At 29.5% G+C, this 14,460-nt stretch overlaps 2 protein-coding genes and 1 long non-coding RNA gene across 6 annotated transcripts in view; 1 reads left to right on the top strand and 2 right to left on the bottom strand.

Moving 5' to 3' along the window:
* Positions 1 to 3,973, top strand: part of LOC130898287 (lethal(3)malignant brain tumor-like protein 3) — a 343,664-nt gene extending 339,691 nt beyond the window's left edge. For all 4 annotated transcript variants that reach the window (XM_057807478.1, XM_057807479.1, XM_057807480.1 and 1 more), the window contains one exon: positions 3,051 to 3,973. In XM_057807478.1, coding sequence (XP_057663461.1) covers positions 3,051 to 3,281 — 231 coding nt within the window. In that variant the 3' untranslated portion in view covers positions 3,282 to 3,973. The remainder of the gene's footprint in view (positions 1 to 3,050) is intronic.
* LOC130898290 (uncharacterized) lies at positions 3,913 to 4,598 on the bottom strand. The gene is made up of 2 exons (XR_009059871.1): positions 4,514 to 4,598; positions 3,913 to 4,145 (listed from the first exon to the last, which is right to left on the bottom strand). It is a non-coding gene; the product is annotated as an uncharacterized LOC130898290 (long non-coding RNA).
* An 8,472-nt stretch (positions 4,599 to 13,070) lies between these two features.
* Positions 13,071 to 14,460, bottom strand: part of LOC130898270 (uncharacterized) — a 111,676-nt gene continuing 110,286 nt past the window's right edge. The window contains exon 5 of the mRNA XM_057807439.1: positions 13,071 to 13,351. Within this exon, the coding sequence (XP_057663422.1) occupies positions 13,178 to 13,351 (174 nt within the window). The 3' untranslated portion in view covers positions 13,071 to 13,177. The remainder of the gene's footprint in view (positions 13,352 to 14,460) is intronic.

The following is a 14,460-nucleotide window of genomic DNA, read 5'->3' as shown; positions in this document are numbered from 1 at the left end:
GTAAAACTTTGTGAAATTCAAACAAAGAGATATTACCATCGATATATGAAAAAGCAGTAAATAGAGATATGAAATTGCAAACATTATGGAACATGGAGACGGTACTAATTGTAAATCACCTAGAAAGAGAATAGATAAGATTTTCATTCTTTCAAGGGAGGCTTTGAATAAGAGTTATTATTATCCATTTTTATACAGAAAGTCAAACAGCACTGATAAAATATCAAGCATTGTGAAGTATTAATCTGATATTGAGTATAGTATAGTCTGCCTTACAAACATAACATATTTGGTACAAACTAGAACCAAGAGAATCGATGTTATTGGTAGAAATGGATGAAATAGAAGGAAAGTTTACGAAAATAATTTACTGAATTCTATGAGTTATAACATCAAAGACAAAGGCGATATATACTATACAGATACAGTAAAGTGGGTGATAAATCTAAAACCAGACATGTCCTATCAAATGCCTTTGTGATTTTTCTAAGGCTTTCGATTGTGTTAAACATAATATTTTAATCAACACATTGCAGTACCACGGTTTCAGGGGAACACCTCTCGCATGGCTTAAGTCATACCTAACTAACAAGTCAGCTTGTAAGGGTTGATACAACGATGTCATCTTGCAATCCAATAGAATGTGGAGTGCCCCAAGGCTCAGTACTAGGCTCTATTTTGTTTCTTCTGTTTATAAAAGACATCGCCTATCTAGACATCAGTGGTAAAATATGTCTGTTTGCATACGACACTAGTTTCTCTTGGAGCAACCCTAATCTCACGGCACTTCATAGGAACATATCTAGTGATCCAATCATTCTTAAATCATGGTGTTATTCTAATCTTCTCTCTCTCTCAACGTTTCTAAAACAAAAGTTTTATGACATAAAAATACATTGCAGCCTTCATTATCAAATAATACTATCAGTAACTTCGTTGAATCGGTAAAATTTTCGGGGGTTGTTGTGGACCATTCCTTGAAATGGGAGTTACATATTGCCGCCTTATCTAAAAAATTAAGTTCCTCCTGTTTTGTTTCCAAGGAACTAAACTTATCAACCTCTATAACAGTCTATTATACCTTTATTGAGTTGCATCTCCGATATGCATTTCCCTGGGGTACGTGTGGTGGGACTCAATATGAGCGAATCTTCAAACTACAAAAGAGAGCTGTTAGATATTTACTCGGACTAAACAGCAGAGCTCACTCCAGTGACTTCTTTAAAAAATTCTGACTCTTCCTTCGTTTTCCAGGACGAACTTAACTTAGCTACTCCATGTTCAGAATTAGTTAAGTGCATTTTACAATGCAAAAATGTAATATTTTACCATGCAAAAAATGCATATGCCAATTGAAATCAAATCGATATTATCTTTACCCGCATTACGCAATTATTTGAGGGTATATTTATTGAAAAGTGCCTTTTATTCTTGAATGACTTCTATTCTAATAATAATGTTTAATTTCAGACATGCTGCATACTGGATTTATATACTAATTATTACCTATAATTTAGTTACTCATTGTGGTTTTATTCTGTATTTTGAAATTTCATTTTATTTGTTTTATATGTTTTATCTCTATTTAGTTATTTTTATGTTCGCTTTCAGTTTCCACATGCTTTTGTCTACAAATTGTAATAATTTTTTGACAATAAAGCGTTTCTCTCTTTCTCTCTCAATAACACTGGTAGACAAAAAAATTCCTGTTGTATAGCTGAATAGCATACAATGAATAAGAGTTTAAAAAGCTGTTACACGTAATGTTTTTTGTTACATTAAGAAAAAAACTATATGCAGAACATCACGTTGAATATTTATTAAAAAAATGACATTCCAGGTTATTAAACTCATTTATATATCGATTATAGTTATATTATATTATCGCTAAAAAACTAATAGATTACAAAGCATAAATATTTATTTCTTTCATATTAAAATAGTTGGTGAGTTCTCACTATACCATTCTAACTGCAAAAGGAATACTAAACGCTACAGGTAACAGAGCACATACATAGGGCGTCCACTCTTTGTCTTGATCTTCGATTACAACACCCTTTCACAAAATGATCTGGCTTGTGACTTAACCAAAATTTTTTACTAATCTAACAAAACTTTTTGTCAGGTTTTTCATAACTACACAGAGCCATTCACATAACAATCCAACCTCAAATTTATTACCTGCCAACAAAATAGAATATAAATAATTCTTCTACTATTTATGTTGTATTAACATTATCAAAATAAATTTTTAAACTATATTGCAAAAATTGTTTAGGCCTGTGTAATAAGTATGACAAGTTTCGGTCTACGAACAAGAAGTATAAAACCAGAGTGAAGTGACGAAAATCTTATGAAGTATATAATTTGGTCATGTATAAATTCGCTCTATTATTCTGAATTCAATCGAAATATAAAGCGAAATAAGCACAAAAATATACCAACAAAATCTATTCCTTCAAATAAATGAAAAATTGGGCAATTTAACCATTAATTCATATGGAACAGATAACATACAGTAGGTGTTGTCTGTATCGGAGTAAACATTGGTAATACTTGAAAATTCATTATTTTAACAAAATAACCAAGGTGGATACAGAGATATTGATTATCGAGTCATATTTTTTCGATAATATATTAGATTTATCATAATTTTTTTTGTTACATCGACGTGGATAATGTCAACATACTAGACATTAATTTGGTCAAATTATAGGCTTTGATTGTTCTCTTCAATTGAAAATATCAAAAAATCTCAATTGTGCTAAAACTTCTCTTAAATGAGTCTTATTACATTATTACATCTTCAACTATTCACTGTATATAAGTCATTGTGTCATTTTTAATAGCAATATTGGTTTTAAATATTCAAGAATATATTTATATCTATTGAATAATTTGAATATTAATAGCGTTTGATTTCTAAGCAAGTACCGCCACCTATACGAATAAAGCCTAAGCATATAAAACCAAATATTCCATTTGTTACATTGATGTATTCTGTTTTTGTATTGTAGCTTGATACTAACGCCATCTATTCTCAATTTCAGACGTTTCGAGATGAACGAATAGATGGCAGCGGTCTACCACTTCTCACCGAAGAACATCTAACGAATACAATGAATATGAAACTGGGTCCAGCTTTAAAACTTCGCTCAATATTAGCGAAAAAACTTGGTTCCTGTAGTGTTTGTTTGCATTGCAGTCATTGTCATAATTCCGGATCACCTGAACCGAGCAATACCGCAGGAAATACATCAGATTCTGGAGGAGCATCTTGAATACTAAACGTGATTTTCATGTATTAAAGGTTCTGCATTTTGTAAGAGGAAATATGTGATGATAAATTAATGATAGTACTATTGTACAATGTTTATATGTAAATTTATATTGAAATTTCATTCAGTATTTACAATTGTGGAGCAAGAATATTTGTATATTGGAACCTTATTAGTGCAAGAAATTTTTATTATTAAAATTTGTTACTTCATATTAAATTATACGGAAACATAAGTGTAATATTATAACATATATGTATATATACGTTTTCACCACTTTATTCTTTATTTTTCCAAAAGTATGAAACAGCTTTTTCTTGAAAAATTTATTTCAGCAGTTTAGATCATAATATTTATTAATTGTTGTAAAAGTGATGCAATGTTTTCAGCAAATTTATAACGTTATTTATATATAGGATGTAGATATTCAACTAGCTCAATACAAACGAATTTTTGTAAAAAAGCTCACAATAGTTATATTATATCTAAGCTATCGAAACTAAGTCAATTTATATCATGTTTTGAATTTATTGTTACAGTGAATTCGTTTTTTACACCAGAAAAATTATACAACATATTTTAATTGTATTGACATTTATTTTACTTTATGTCATGAAACTACAATCAAAGAACATTTATACAGAAGGTGTATATTATATATGTAAATACAGGATTAAAATTAATTTAAATTGAAATTTGTTTTTCTCAACATACCCTCCCATTCTCCTATCATTAACTGCCTGGTTCAGAATATACCTTAATATTTTCAAAAGCACTCACGTGATAATGAGAAAATAGAGGTCGCTTGAGTCTGAGCTCTTTTATATGAAGTACTATTGGTTTCGAGACATGGAGCTTAATATTCCGCTAAAATTAGACAAAAGAATAAGAGTAGAAATACATCAAATTACAAAAAGCTGGAACTACATAACATTCTTCAAAACATAATTAAATATATATTTTCCAAATTCCTCATATTTGCGGTACCTATATGAAAATTTTCTCTAGATCAATGGTGAAAAAATAGGTTTTGATTTTAGGTCTCTTCTAATCTAATCTTCAATAGATTTTACGAGCTTTCGAATACTTATGTATTCATCGTCTGGGAAATAATTAATTAAGATTTTCGGTGATTTTTGATATTGTTAATGCTTGTAAAAATTTAAAACTTATACAATTCAAAATTTAATAATCAAATTGACGTTGATATAATGTAATTAAAATACTTTACAAACTTTTTTATGAAAACTCATATCCTCCATATCTTTTGAAACGAATTTTGTATAATTCATTTGATATTGACACAAACATTGAAACAATATTTTCAAACATCATTTCTAACATTTCTACTCCATCAATTTATACACCTTTACACCTTTACCATATATAAAATCAGTTATTCCTAAACATTCTGGAATCTTAATACAACATAATATTAAAATAGCATACAGTCAAACACTTAATATTCAAACAATTTTTACTGAAGTGAAAGATAAAACACCAATCAATAAATTGCCTAACATAGTATATGAAATACCTTGTTTAAATTGACAAAAAGTAAATTGGTCAATTGAAAAGGTCACTGATTAGTCGGATAACTTCTCACAAGAGTGATAGCAGATAGATGTTCATTAGCGATTCATGTTTATCACAAATGATACAATATGAATGATGAATCTACCAAAGTTATGACAACTGAAAAACTACAAAAAACGTTTATTTCTAGAAACAACATATATTGCCCAAAATGATCAATGCAATAATAAGAAAACTGATTTAAATAACCTTAGTGTTATTTATGCATATCTCTTAGATTTTGAAAGAGCAAATTCTATGAAAATTCAACGCCATTAACAACCAACTAACCTCACCTAACCTATAAATTTCAACTACATTCATAACGACCTAACCTATTGAAATTCAATGTTATCCATAAATTTACCAATCATTATTAAACATCATTCACTAAAACTTATCCTTATCTAACCTATAAAAATTCAACGTCATTCTTAATCTAACCAATCAAAAATTAATAATAATCCTATAGTATCCAGAATCAATATTTCAATTAATCAAAATTTCTATGAACGTCAATTTGAATATTGAATTCTATGAGTTTAAAATTTTTACAGGCATTAACAATATCAAAAATCACCGAAAATCTTAATTAATTACTGTATATGAAATTTTATTTTTGTTATACATTCATACATATTTCTTATATTGTATTTGACCATAATTTCAGTCCCAGACGAAGAATACATAAACATTCGAAAGGTCGGAAAATATATTGAAGTTAGTCCACTGTGGTGTTTCCTTGCCAAGTTCCCAATAAAAAACCGCTCATAATATAGCTGGCAAAGACATATTTCATTTATATATATATATATATATATATATATATATATATATATATATATATATATATATATATATATATATATATTTTATATATATATATATATATATATATATATATATATGTATATATATTTATATATATTTATATATATATACATATATATGTATCTGCCTCTCAAATCATAACATTTTATTCCAAAAATGAGAAAACTTATTTTGCTGCAAAAAAATGTCATTGGTTTTTAACCATAACTCGATGATTTCTAAAACTATAGTATTATATAACAAAGCATTTTGAAGGCAATTTCAAGAGTGATAAGCTCATGTAAATGAAAAATATTTTGAGCCTTGTATTGTTTCAAGGTAAAGGTTCAAGGGTTCGTGACAGGTAATTTTTCCACTAGTAGATACTCCTCTATTTTTCAAGTCACAGAAATAATAAAACCAAAATATTTGTTGGGAAAAATACTAAATTTTTGTTTTTCATAATTTTTGACGTATTTTCCTTAGTTTCAGAGTTATTATGCAATTAAGGCCATTTTTAAAAAAAAATGAAAAATACGTTTTCAACTTTTACCGTATATTTTTCAAAAAATATTTCCAAATCGATCTAACTGCAGGATCGTATAAATAACACTAAAATGAAACTAATTGTAAACGGTCTACGTTTAATTTTAATTCTGGTGGAAATGGTACAGCTGGAACTGCTCATGTTTCTTTTAAAAATACGAGCGACCAATTTTTTTTTTGGTCCAAATCACTTTTGTAAGTGCTCATTTTAAAGGTCTTTTTGAGTACTACAAAAAACCCATCGATTCGAATAATCTACCCAAAATAAGCTTCCTTTCACTAATCACGTATTGCTTTGTATTCGACGTAGAACATTTTATAAAACAATATTTGTTCTGTTTTTTCATGAACTATAATTGTCACACTTTTTTAATAAAATGCGTAGTTTTTGATTTACTCCAGAAAAATGTTTGAAAATGAGGTTTTCAATCGTGAATAACTAAAAAACTATTGATTTTTCGAGAAAATTCTTTCAATATTTTTTATTTATAATTTGATTTTCTGTTTATTTTTTTCATTATTTTTTAAAAATAATTTCTCATCCACGATTTTTATCTAATTATGTGACAAATTCCAAGTACATCGCTTCTGTTTCAAAAAATTCGGTGGTGAAAAGCTTCACTGACTGCACAACTAAAATCAAAACACATAAACATATATAAAAGGTCTAAGAAATTGAAGAAAAATACTCATAAATATATACATCTCTATAGACCTAAAATTTTTTCTATCGGTATATATTATATATTATATAACTATGATAATATCATTGTTAAATGTGGTTGCAAAAAAGTTCGCCTGTTTTCTTCGTCCCTTCAACTACTAAGGTTATTAGCAACAGAAGACAGAAGAACATATATAAGCTGGTTTCCTTTAAATAACCCATCATATAATTATATTTTCTACATTAATGTTTTCACTTCTTCATTACATTCACTGAAATATCGTACTTCTTTATTGTGTCCTCATATTGTATATACTCAGTATATGTTTAGCACTAAGTTTTACATTACAAATTTTGCGTTTTGGTGATTAAGTATTTGTAAAAAACTCAGATAGCATTCGTATAACACGATCTAAGTACTTTCACCATTAAAATTTTCGAACTTTATGTTGGCAATGCCAGATTTAACATATTCACATCAGAGTGGCCATATCCCAAAACTTAAGTTGCTACCTTCGTATGCTAAATAATGCTATTTTTCATCTCATATTATAAATTTATAATAGCGGTTTTACTTATTCTAACAACCAAAAAAACCTTTACTTCTAATTTAACTGAGGTAGTACATTTGAATATCTCCTTGTTTTAAGAGATATTTGAGTTGCTGGCCGATTTACTGGAGTTTATACCAAAAGTTGATGAAATAAAGGACCATTAGCCAATTCTTTGCATGTACTGAACAATCTAGACAATAATCCAAGAAACTTGCTTCCATTTACTTTCGTTAGAGATGTAGCGTATACAATAATCACTTATTCAATGAGGCCATATCCTAGAAATTCAAATTTAATTTCTTAATTACCGTATGAAGTATTTAGAATATCGATAGACCATGCAGTCACTGATCGGAAAGTAATTTCCCTCAAAAAACATCATTAGATCAAAAAACTAATTAATTAGAAGTAAGTAATTATAATAGTTTTGGTATCGCGCACTAGACTAGATAAAAAAATACTTTGTTTTTTTCTATCTTGGTAAATAGCACTGCAAAAACATTCCGCCATATTTACATAAATCACTGCAACTAAAAATTGCTTATGTAAGAGAAAGAGAAATCTACGCATGGAAGTCTAATACACCAGATAGCAATTTGAGTATATTTATTTTCAATGGTACTTGGAGTTATCCGAGTTATGACAAAAGTTAGCAGAGACCATATAGTATCTATGACAATTCGAAAATTCTTTATTTGAAATTATAATTTACCCGTATAATGCTCAACACTACCTATATGTAACATAGGATAGAATAGAACGGTCTGATTTCGCGAAATCGTTTGATATGAAAGTTGAATTTGTTTTCACTAGGGCTTTTATTGGAATATTTCTTTTAAGCTTCTTTTACTCATCACAGTATACCCAGCGGTTAGGCGAAAGAGAAATATGTTTTCAATAGATTCTGTATTCGGTTTATTTTCCTGCGGAGAATCCAATATGTTAACGTTTCTTATGAAAAAAGAGGTAGAAAATCATTTTTGTACCCGGAAGGCAAAATGAACGAAATAGTTGATTTTGAGGATCAAGGAACGGTAAAAAAATTATGCTAATCTTCTCCCTGCCTTGAAAATACAATATGAGGTTATAATTTTTCAAATAACATTTTTTTAAAAAGCGTAGGTTCACCGTAAAATATTTTCAATCAATCAATTTTTCACATATAACGTATATAGGGTCTTTCATTTTTGATATATATTGGGATGTGTCTAGTTATTTCTTCATCAATGCCAAATATAAAATTTTTATTTTCACCAACTACATAAAGCAAATTGGATAACATGTGATACTTATCGCTATCGATATTATTTAGCAACTTTTACATTAATATTTGATGGGCAGTTCATATATACAAAAAATGGTAATACTTAACTAACTCAAATAATAATAATTATCCACTACTTATATAATTAACTATTCACCACTTTCATAACTAATATTCTAATTTATTTAAATTCACCGGTTTTAATTATAAGCAAACTTTCGCTGCTAAATAAGCTCGAATATACGAGTATATCAGAAAAAAATTTCTAGAGTTCTAGAAAATCAAGAAACAAACAAATTTATAAGAAATTCCTAGAAATTAGTTCTAAGGAAATAATACAAACAACTCTCCGCTCATCATAAAAAACAAGAAAGAAGCCGCTATGATAAAAATATGTGTAAAAACAAATAGCGAACGAACCGGCGTATCCGCCAAATTTTAGATTTCCATTATAATCGAACAGGCCAGGCTTCACGGTCTATGTCGTGGACAAGTTAGTAATATTACCCCCCACCTAAAAGAAAGTTCCTCCTGGAACTCATGTATAGCCGGGACTGGATGTTTAAATCGGCAACTGGACCCATTCCATTCCGGTCATTAAAAAATAGCAGGGCACCGTCTTCATTAAGTACTGATGACAGAGTGCATAGATGCAAATCAATATGTGAACCTCGGTATCCTGAAATCTCACTTTCGCTATCTTGGTCATAGTCAGTTTCGTAACGTTGGCTTCCAACAAATTGTCGCGGAAGCTTTGTAGCATTACTCACACATCGCGGTAGGTGGATCGATCTTGAAATTCATTTTCAATTACCATGTAGAAAATGTACCGCGAATTGTGTTTGATTCTTAGCGTGTCGGTGTGGACGGGTTCTACTCTATTAGTTTTTCTAATGACCAAAATTTTTCTGGAAGACGGCGCCCTCCTGCGTTCTTGATATGGGCTGGCTAGCGAATAATTTTCTGAGGGAGTCACAAAATCTCATTGTTGCTCTATAGTTACTCTATATCTAGCTTTTCCAGTACCTCCGTACGCAAACGGCTCAGTCCTTCCTGAAAGTCATGGTCTCCTTCAAATAGCGCTTGTCGGTTTTGGTCTACTAATTTCGGTTTTCCGAATCTCGGTTTTCCAATCTCTCTGGTAACTGGAAACTACTTTCTTATAACAAAATTTCCTCCGCCCACCCCTTTCCGATATATCACTCTTAAAAGGTGGTGACTGAAATTAAGTTTTTGTTTTTTTCTGGAATTTCAGTGTGTCTAGAAATTTGAAATTTTGTAATTTGCGCGCAATCGTAAAGGACTCATCACAGGTATTTTTCCAATATCTATGTTACATTGTATGGGGGTGAAATAAGCAACCCTTAATTTATTCCATATCAAAACTTTTTTTGGAGATAAAGCTTTATGAAGTAAGATTTATAACTTGAAATCCTGGTTCTATTGAAAATTTTTTTCATTCTCAATTGTTTTCCCAAAACCAATAGCTGCAGAGAAAAATATGAACACCCTAATTTACATTTTTTCTATAAATTAAGTGGATGATATTAAAAATATAAAATGTAATACGATACATAAGAAATAAGCACCTCTAGTCAAAATAATGAACGTAGCCTACGCGTCATGGATTGTCGCAGACCTTCAAAGATTCAAGGTCACCTAGTGACACGCTATTTAAATACGATTCTGCAAATCGTTGATATCAACTATAAGTGTCAAGTAGACTAATGATTTAGGTAACCCCATAAACAAAAACCACAAGAATATAACTCTGGAGATCGAGTAATCCTATTGTTGCGATAAGTTGCATCTAAATATTGCCTAGCAGTCCATACGTTCACTGACAAAACATTTTGAAAATGGTTCTCTATAATATTATGGGGATTCTCGTCTGCCATAAATGATTAATGAGAAAATTTTGGATAAGCCGTTGTGAATTCGTGCAAATACAGAATGATGATGCGTCATTCGCTTGTCGAAACTACCATTTGCCATACCATACACAAAATGTATGTCGGCTATTTTAATGTTTGTATAGGTGTTACAATATACAAATAACTCAAAAATAACAACCTACAAACTTAGAAGTAAACTTCAATTGGTAACTATCAACAACAGCGTTTGACTTCATGGTAAATGAATTGTCGAAGTGACAACAGCCTACTATTTTAAAACTTTGTAATTAAAAACAAGGTAGAGCATTTATTATGATTCGTGTTAAATTTTACATATTTACTGTTTTTACTCAATTTACTAAAAAAATTATGAATTATGGTGTTTATTTTTTTTTCTCTGGGGCTATTGGTTTTGAAAAAATATTTAACAATAAAAATATTTTTAAATAAAATAAGTTATAAGTTAATAAGTTTTAATTTTATTTCATGGAACTTTGTCTTGAAAAAAGTTTCGATATGAAACAAAGTAAGGGTTGCTAATTCCCTGTAACAGGAATATTGAAAAAATGCCCGTTGTTAGTCTTTTGCGAGTGCATAAAAATTACAGCATCTCAACTTCCTAGCATTACTGAAATTCCAGGAGAAACTAAATTTGAACTCTAGTCATCACCTTTTAAGGATGATATCTCGGAAAGGATTGGGCTGAGGAAATTTTGTTATAGGAAAGACCCATCTTATTCCTTGAATTTTGGCGCATGAATTTAGAAACATTCTGTGAATAACATTTTTTAACAAAATTATATTTTGTCAACCTAACATAGATTTACAGTCATACATTTCTTCAAAAAAACTGAGCACTATTTTTATCAAATTCAGTGACAGGACAGCGTTACATTGCAAATTCTTTCTAGAATTATTTTGTATAAAACTTGCAGCTCGCAGACTCTTATATTTATAACCAAATCGTTCAGAAGTCATAATGGTATAAATATATAACAACTTTATGTCTAGATTCAAAAGATAATGTGAATCTTCATTAACATAGTTAATTATCTAATATGCACATGTAAAAAGTGAACGATTAGTTTAATTTAAAAGTAACTGCTATCACTACGGCAAGTAGGGCCAATCGGTATATTCATGCACTTTTCTCTACGACACGACGCGACGTGGCGGGTAACTGTTTTATGCATGGTGACTTCAAGCAGTCAAAAAAGAGTAGCGCACGATATTCAAATGAGATAGGTACAGCAAGGGGAGGAGCCTAAAGTGTCTCTTCTTGTCTTGTTAATATTCGGTGTTAGTGTGTACCAGTCCCAATTATAATACAAGTTGAATTGAAAATTCGCAATCCATTTCTTCTAGAAATGAGATAGTTATATTTTTTTTTATAAATGGAAAAGCCTCATTCAGCCAACAAGTGAATATGTTCTTGATGTAAGGTTTTTGAGGTCTTTCATTGTGCATATTGAGTTTTGTGGCCTTAGAAAATAATTTAATTTCTAGTAGTTTCTTATTGGCACAGCACGCCATATCAGCTGTTTTATCACTATATCATCTGCATATGCATCTATGTGACACCCTTATTAGACTCCCATTGTTTACATTACTTCTAACATGCGTTTGGGCCAAGTTGAGCAGTGTTTTTGGAAAGCCGGCACTTTGGGTCTGTTTTACTTGTGTTTTCAGTGTAATTACCTTCCAGTTATTTTTAGTCTTTTCAATTTCTTTGTTATATTCTTGAGCTTTTTCCATTATCTACTTGATTTATGAATCTCATCGATTCGTGACCTTTTGTGAATTGGTATTGACTTATTCTGTTTTCGGCTTTTCTCGTTAAGTAGATTCAATTATTGTTGTTTTTGTTTTGGATAAAAAGTTGTTCATTCGCATTGGCAACATAACATTGACAATTGAGGGCATTTCGCAAATATACATAATATCAATATTCCGTTGTATTTTGAACGACAATAATTTTTTTCGTTGGATATCACAATTCTTTTAATATTATATATGTTCGGTGAGAGAAAACAATATTTTAGTACTGAACGACATGTAATATATATTACAAAATATTAACTACCCTATGCAACTTTCTATTTTTGAGACATTTTTTATATGTATCTTCAATAATAAAATAATACTATGGCAAATGTTTTATTTTTGATACATACAAATAAATTTGGAGAATGATTTGTTGGTTAAAACTGTTTATAAAGTTTTCTTGAAGTCTACTTTCAATTGTTTCCAATTTTAACTTTTCTAATACGAAATTAATGAGAATGGTATATAATTTGGTCATAATCGAGCTTAGAATTTTGATTATTTTGAAAAATATAATTTCATATACTTAAAGAAATTTGTATTTGTAAAACACTGTATTGTATCATGATATAGTATTTGATACCAATAAGGAACCATCTTTTACTTAACAATGATTCTGTAGACTATAGCTTTACATAAGTTCTATTGGTAATAAAACAATTCACAATTTAAAATATTTATTCTTTCATTATTACATTATAGTAATTATATATAGTTTGAAATAAAATTTTAAAAGCATCTGATAGCGAATAATTTCACATAATTAATTATTTTTTTCCGAAACAACTGACAGCGTTGAAATAACATCTACTGCCACGTTTGCGGTTGTCGTTATTTTTATTACTACTTCTTAGATTCCTTTGAAACCTTGAGTTAGAATAGAGGATATCAGCTAAGTTTAATCGTGGCTCAGAATCCTGGATGTATTCTGGATATCTTAACTGAAAAAATATTAAATTAAAAATAAAATCAATTTGGAATCAAATCTTCTAATAATAGGAAAATAGTGAACTCAAAATTATGATGTATGTTTTCAAGAAAAGATCATCACATAAATAAAAAAAGAAACATATAATTCATATCAAGGGATTGTTACTGATAGGATGATTTATTCTCACATATATCTACCCTTTTATTATATTCACTTGCTAATTTGGTAGCTACTACATTTATTCAAAACAAAAAACCAAGTAATAGTATTGACAAACGTATCAATTTTCTACGTCTAATCCCTAGAAGTTCACCTGTCCCTTCCAATCGTAAACTATCATTATATTGAATCATTTTCTGTAGTTTAACATTAGTCCCTCAATTAGCCTGACAGACCTACTATAAATAAAAAGACTAACCAAACTCTTTGTAGAGGGGAAATGTAGTTACATACTATTATGTAGTTTAGAAAGTGTTAATCATATCCATTAACAATATCAATTGTTTTTTATACACAGTATGAAAAAAAGGCAGAGAGAGAGAGCAGAACATTTCTCAGGTTCCATACTTTAAGATAACATTGAAAAAGAATCTATTTCTACTATCGCCCTATAGCAAGAATCGATAATAACTCTGATATATATGCTTGAACGCAGCTTTATTCTATGGGGAATAATACTCAGAAGAAAAAGTCATATTTTATTTTACAGATTCTTTCATGATGCTCTTCTATAGTCTCATGAGTTATTTAAGAGTAAACAAATGGTACATCCACATATTTACATGAAATCAAATTATTCCTATGCTTAAAAAGTTCTTGAGCAATCACAAAGGGCTTCTGTATCTCAAGATAAATCTATGAAACTAATTGCGAATAGGGATATTAAGAAATTCAGAAAAAAAATTTTCTAAACAAATAAGTGGTTTATATTTGAAAAGAGGCTAGAAATGTATGTGTAGGAATAAAAAACAGAACAATTTTGCAAAATGCCCTGTCAATGCTATTGATAATTTGTTTTCTAAATATTATTTAGTCCTAGAGGAATCGGACTATGAGTACCGAAAACTATTCTACAAAGTTTTTTACGATCCTCTTCAAATCGCTCTAATGATGATATAC

The sequence above is a fragment of the Diorhabda carinulata genome, chromosome 9, assembly GCF_026250575.1.
Source record: "Diorhabda carinulata isolate Delta chromosome 9, icDioCari1.1, whole genome shotgun sequence".
NCBI classification, from domain to species: domain Eukaryota; kingdom Metazoa; phylum Arthropoda; class Insecta; order Coleoptera; family Chrysomelidae; genus Diorhabda; species Diorhabda carinulata.
Note: the sequence above shows the minus strand (reverse complement) of the source record. Positions and strands in the feature narration are given on the sequence as shown.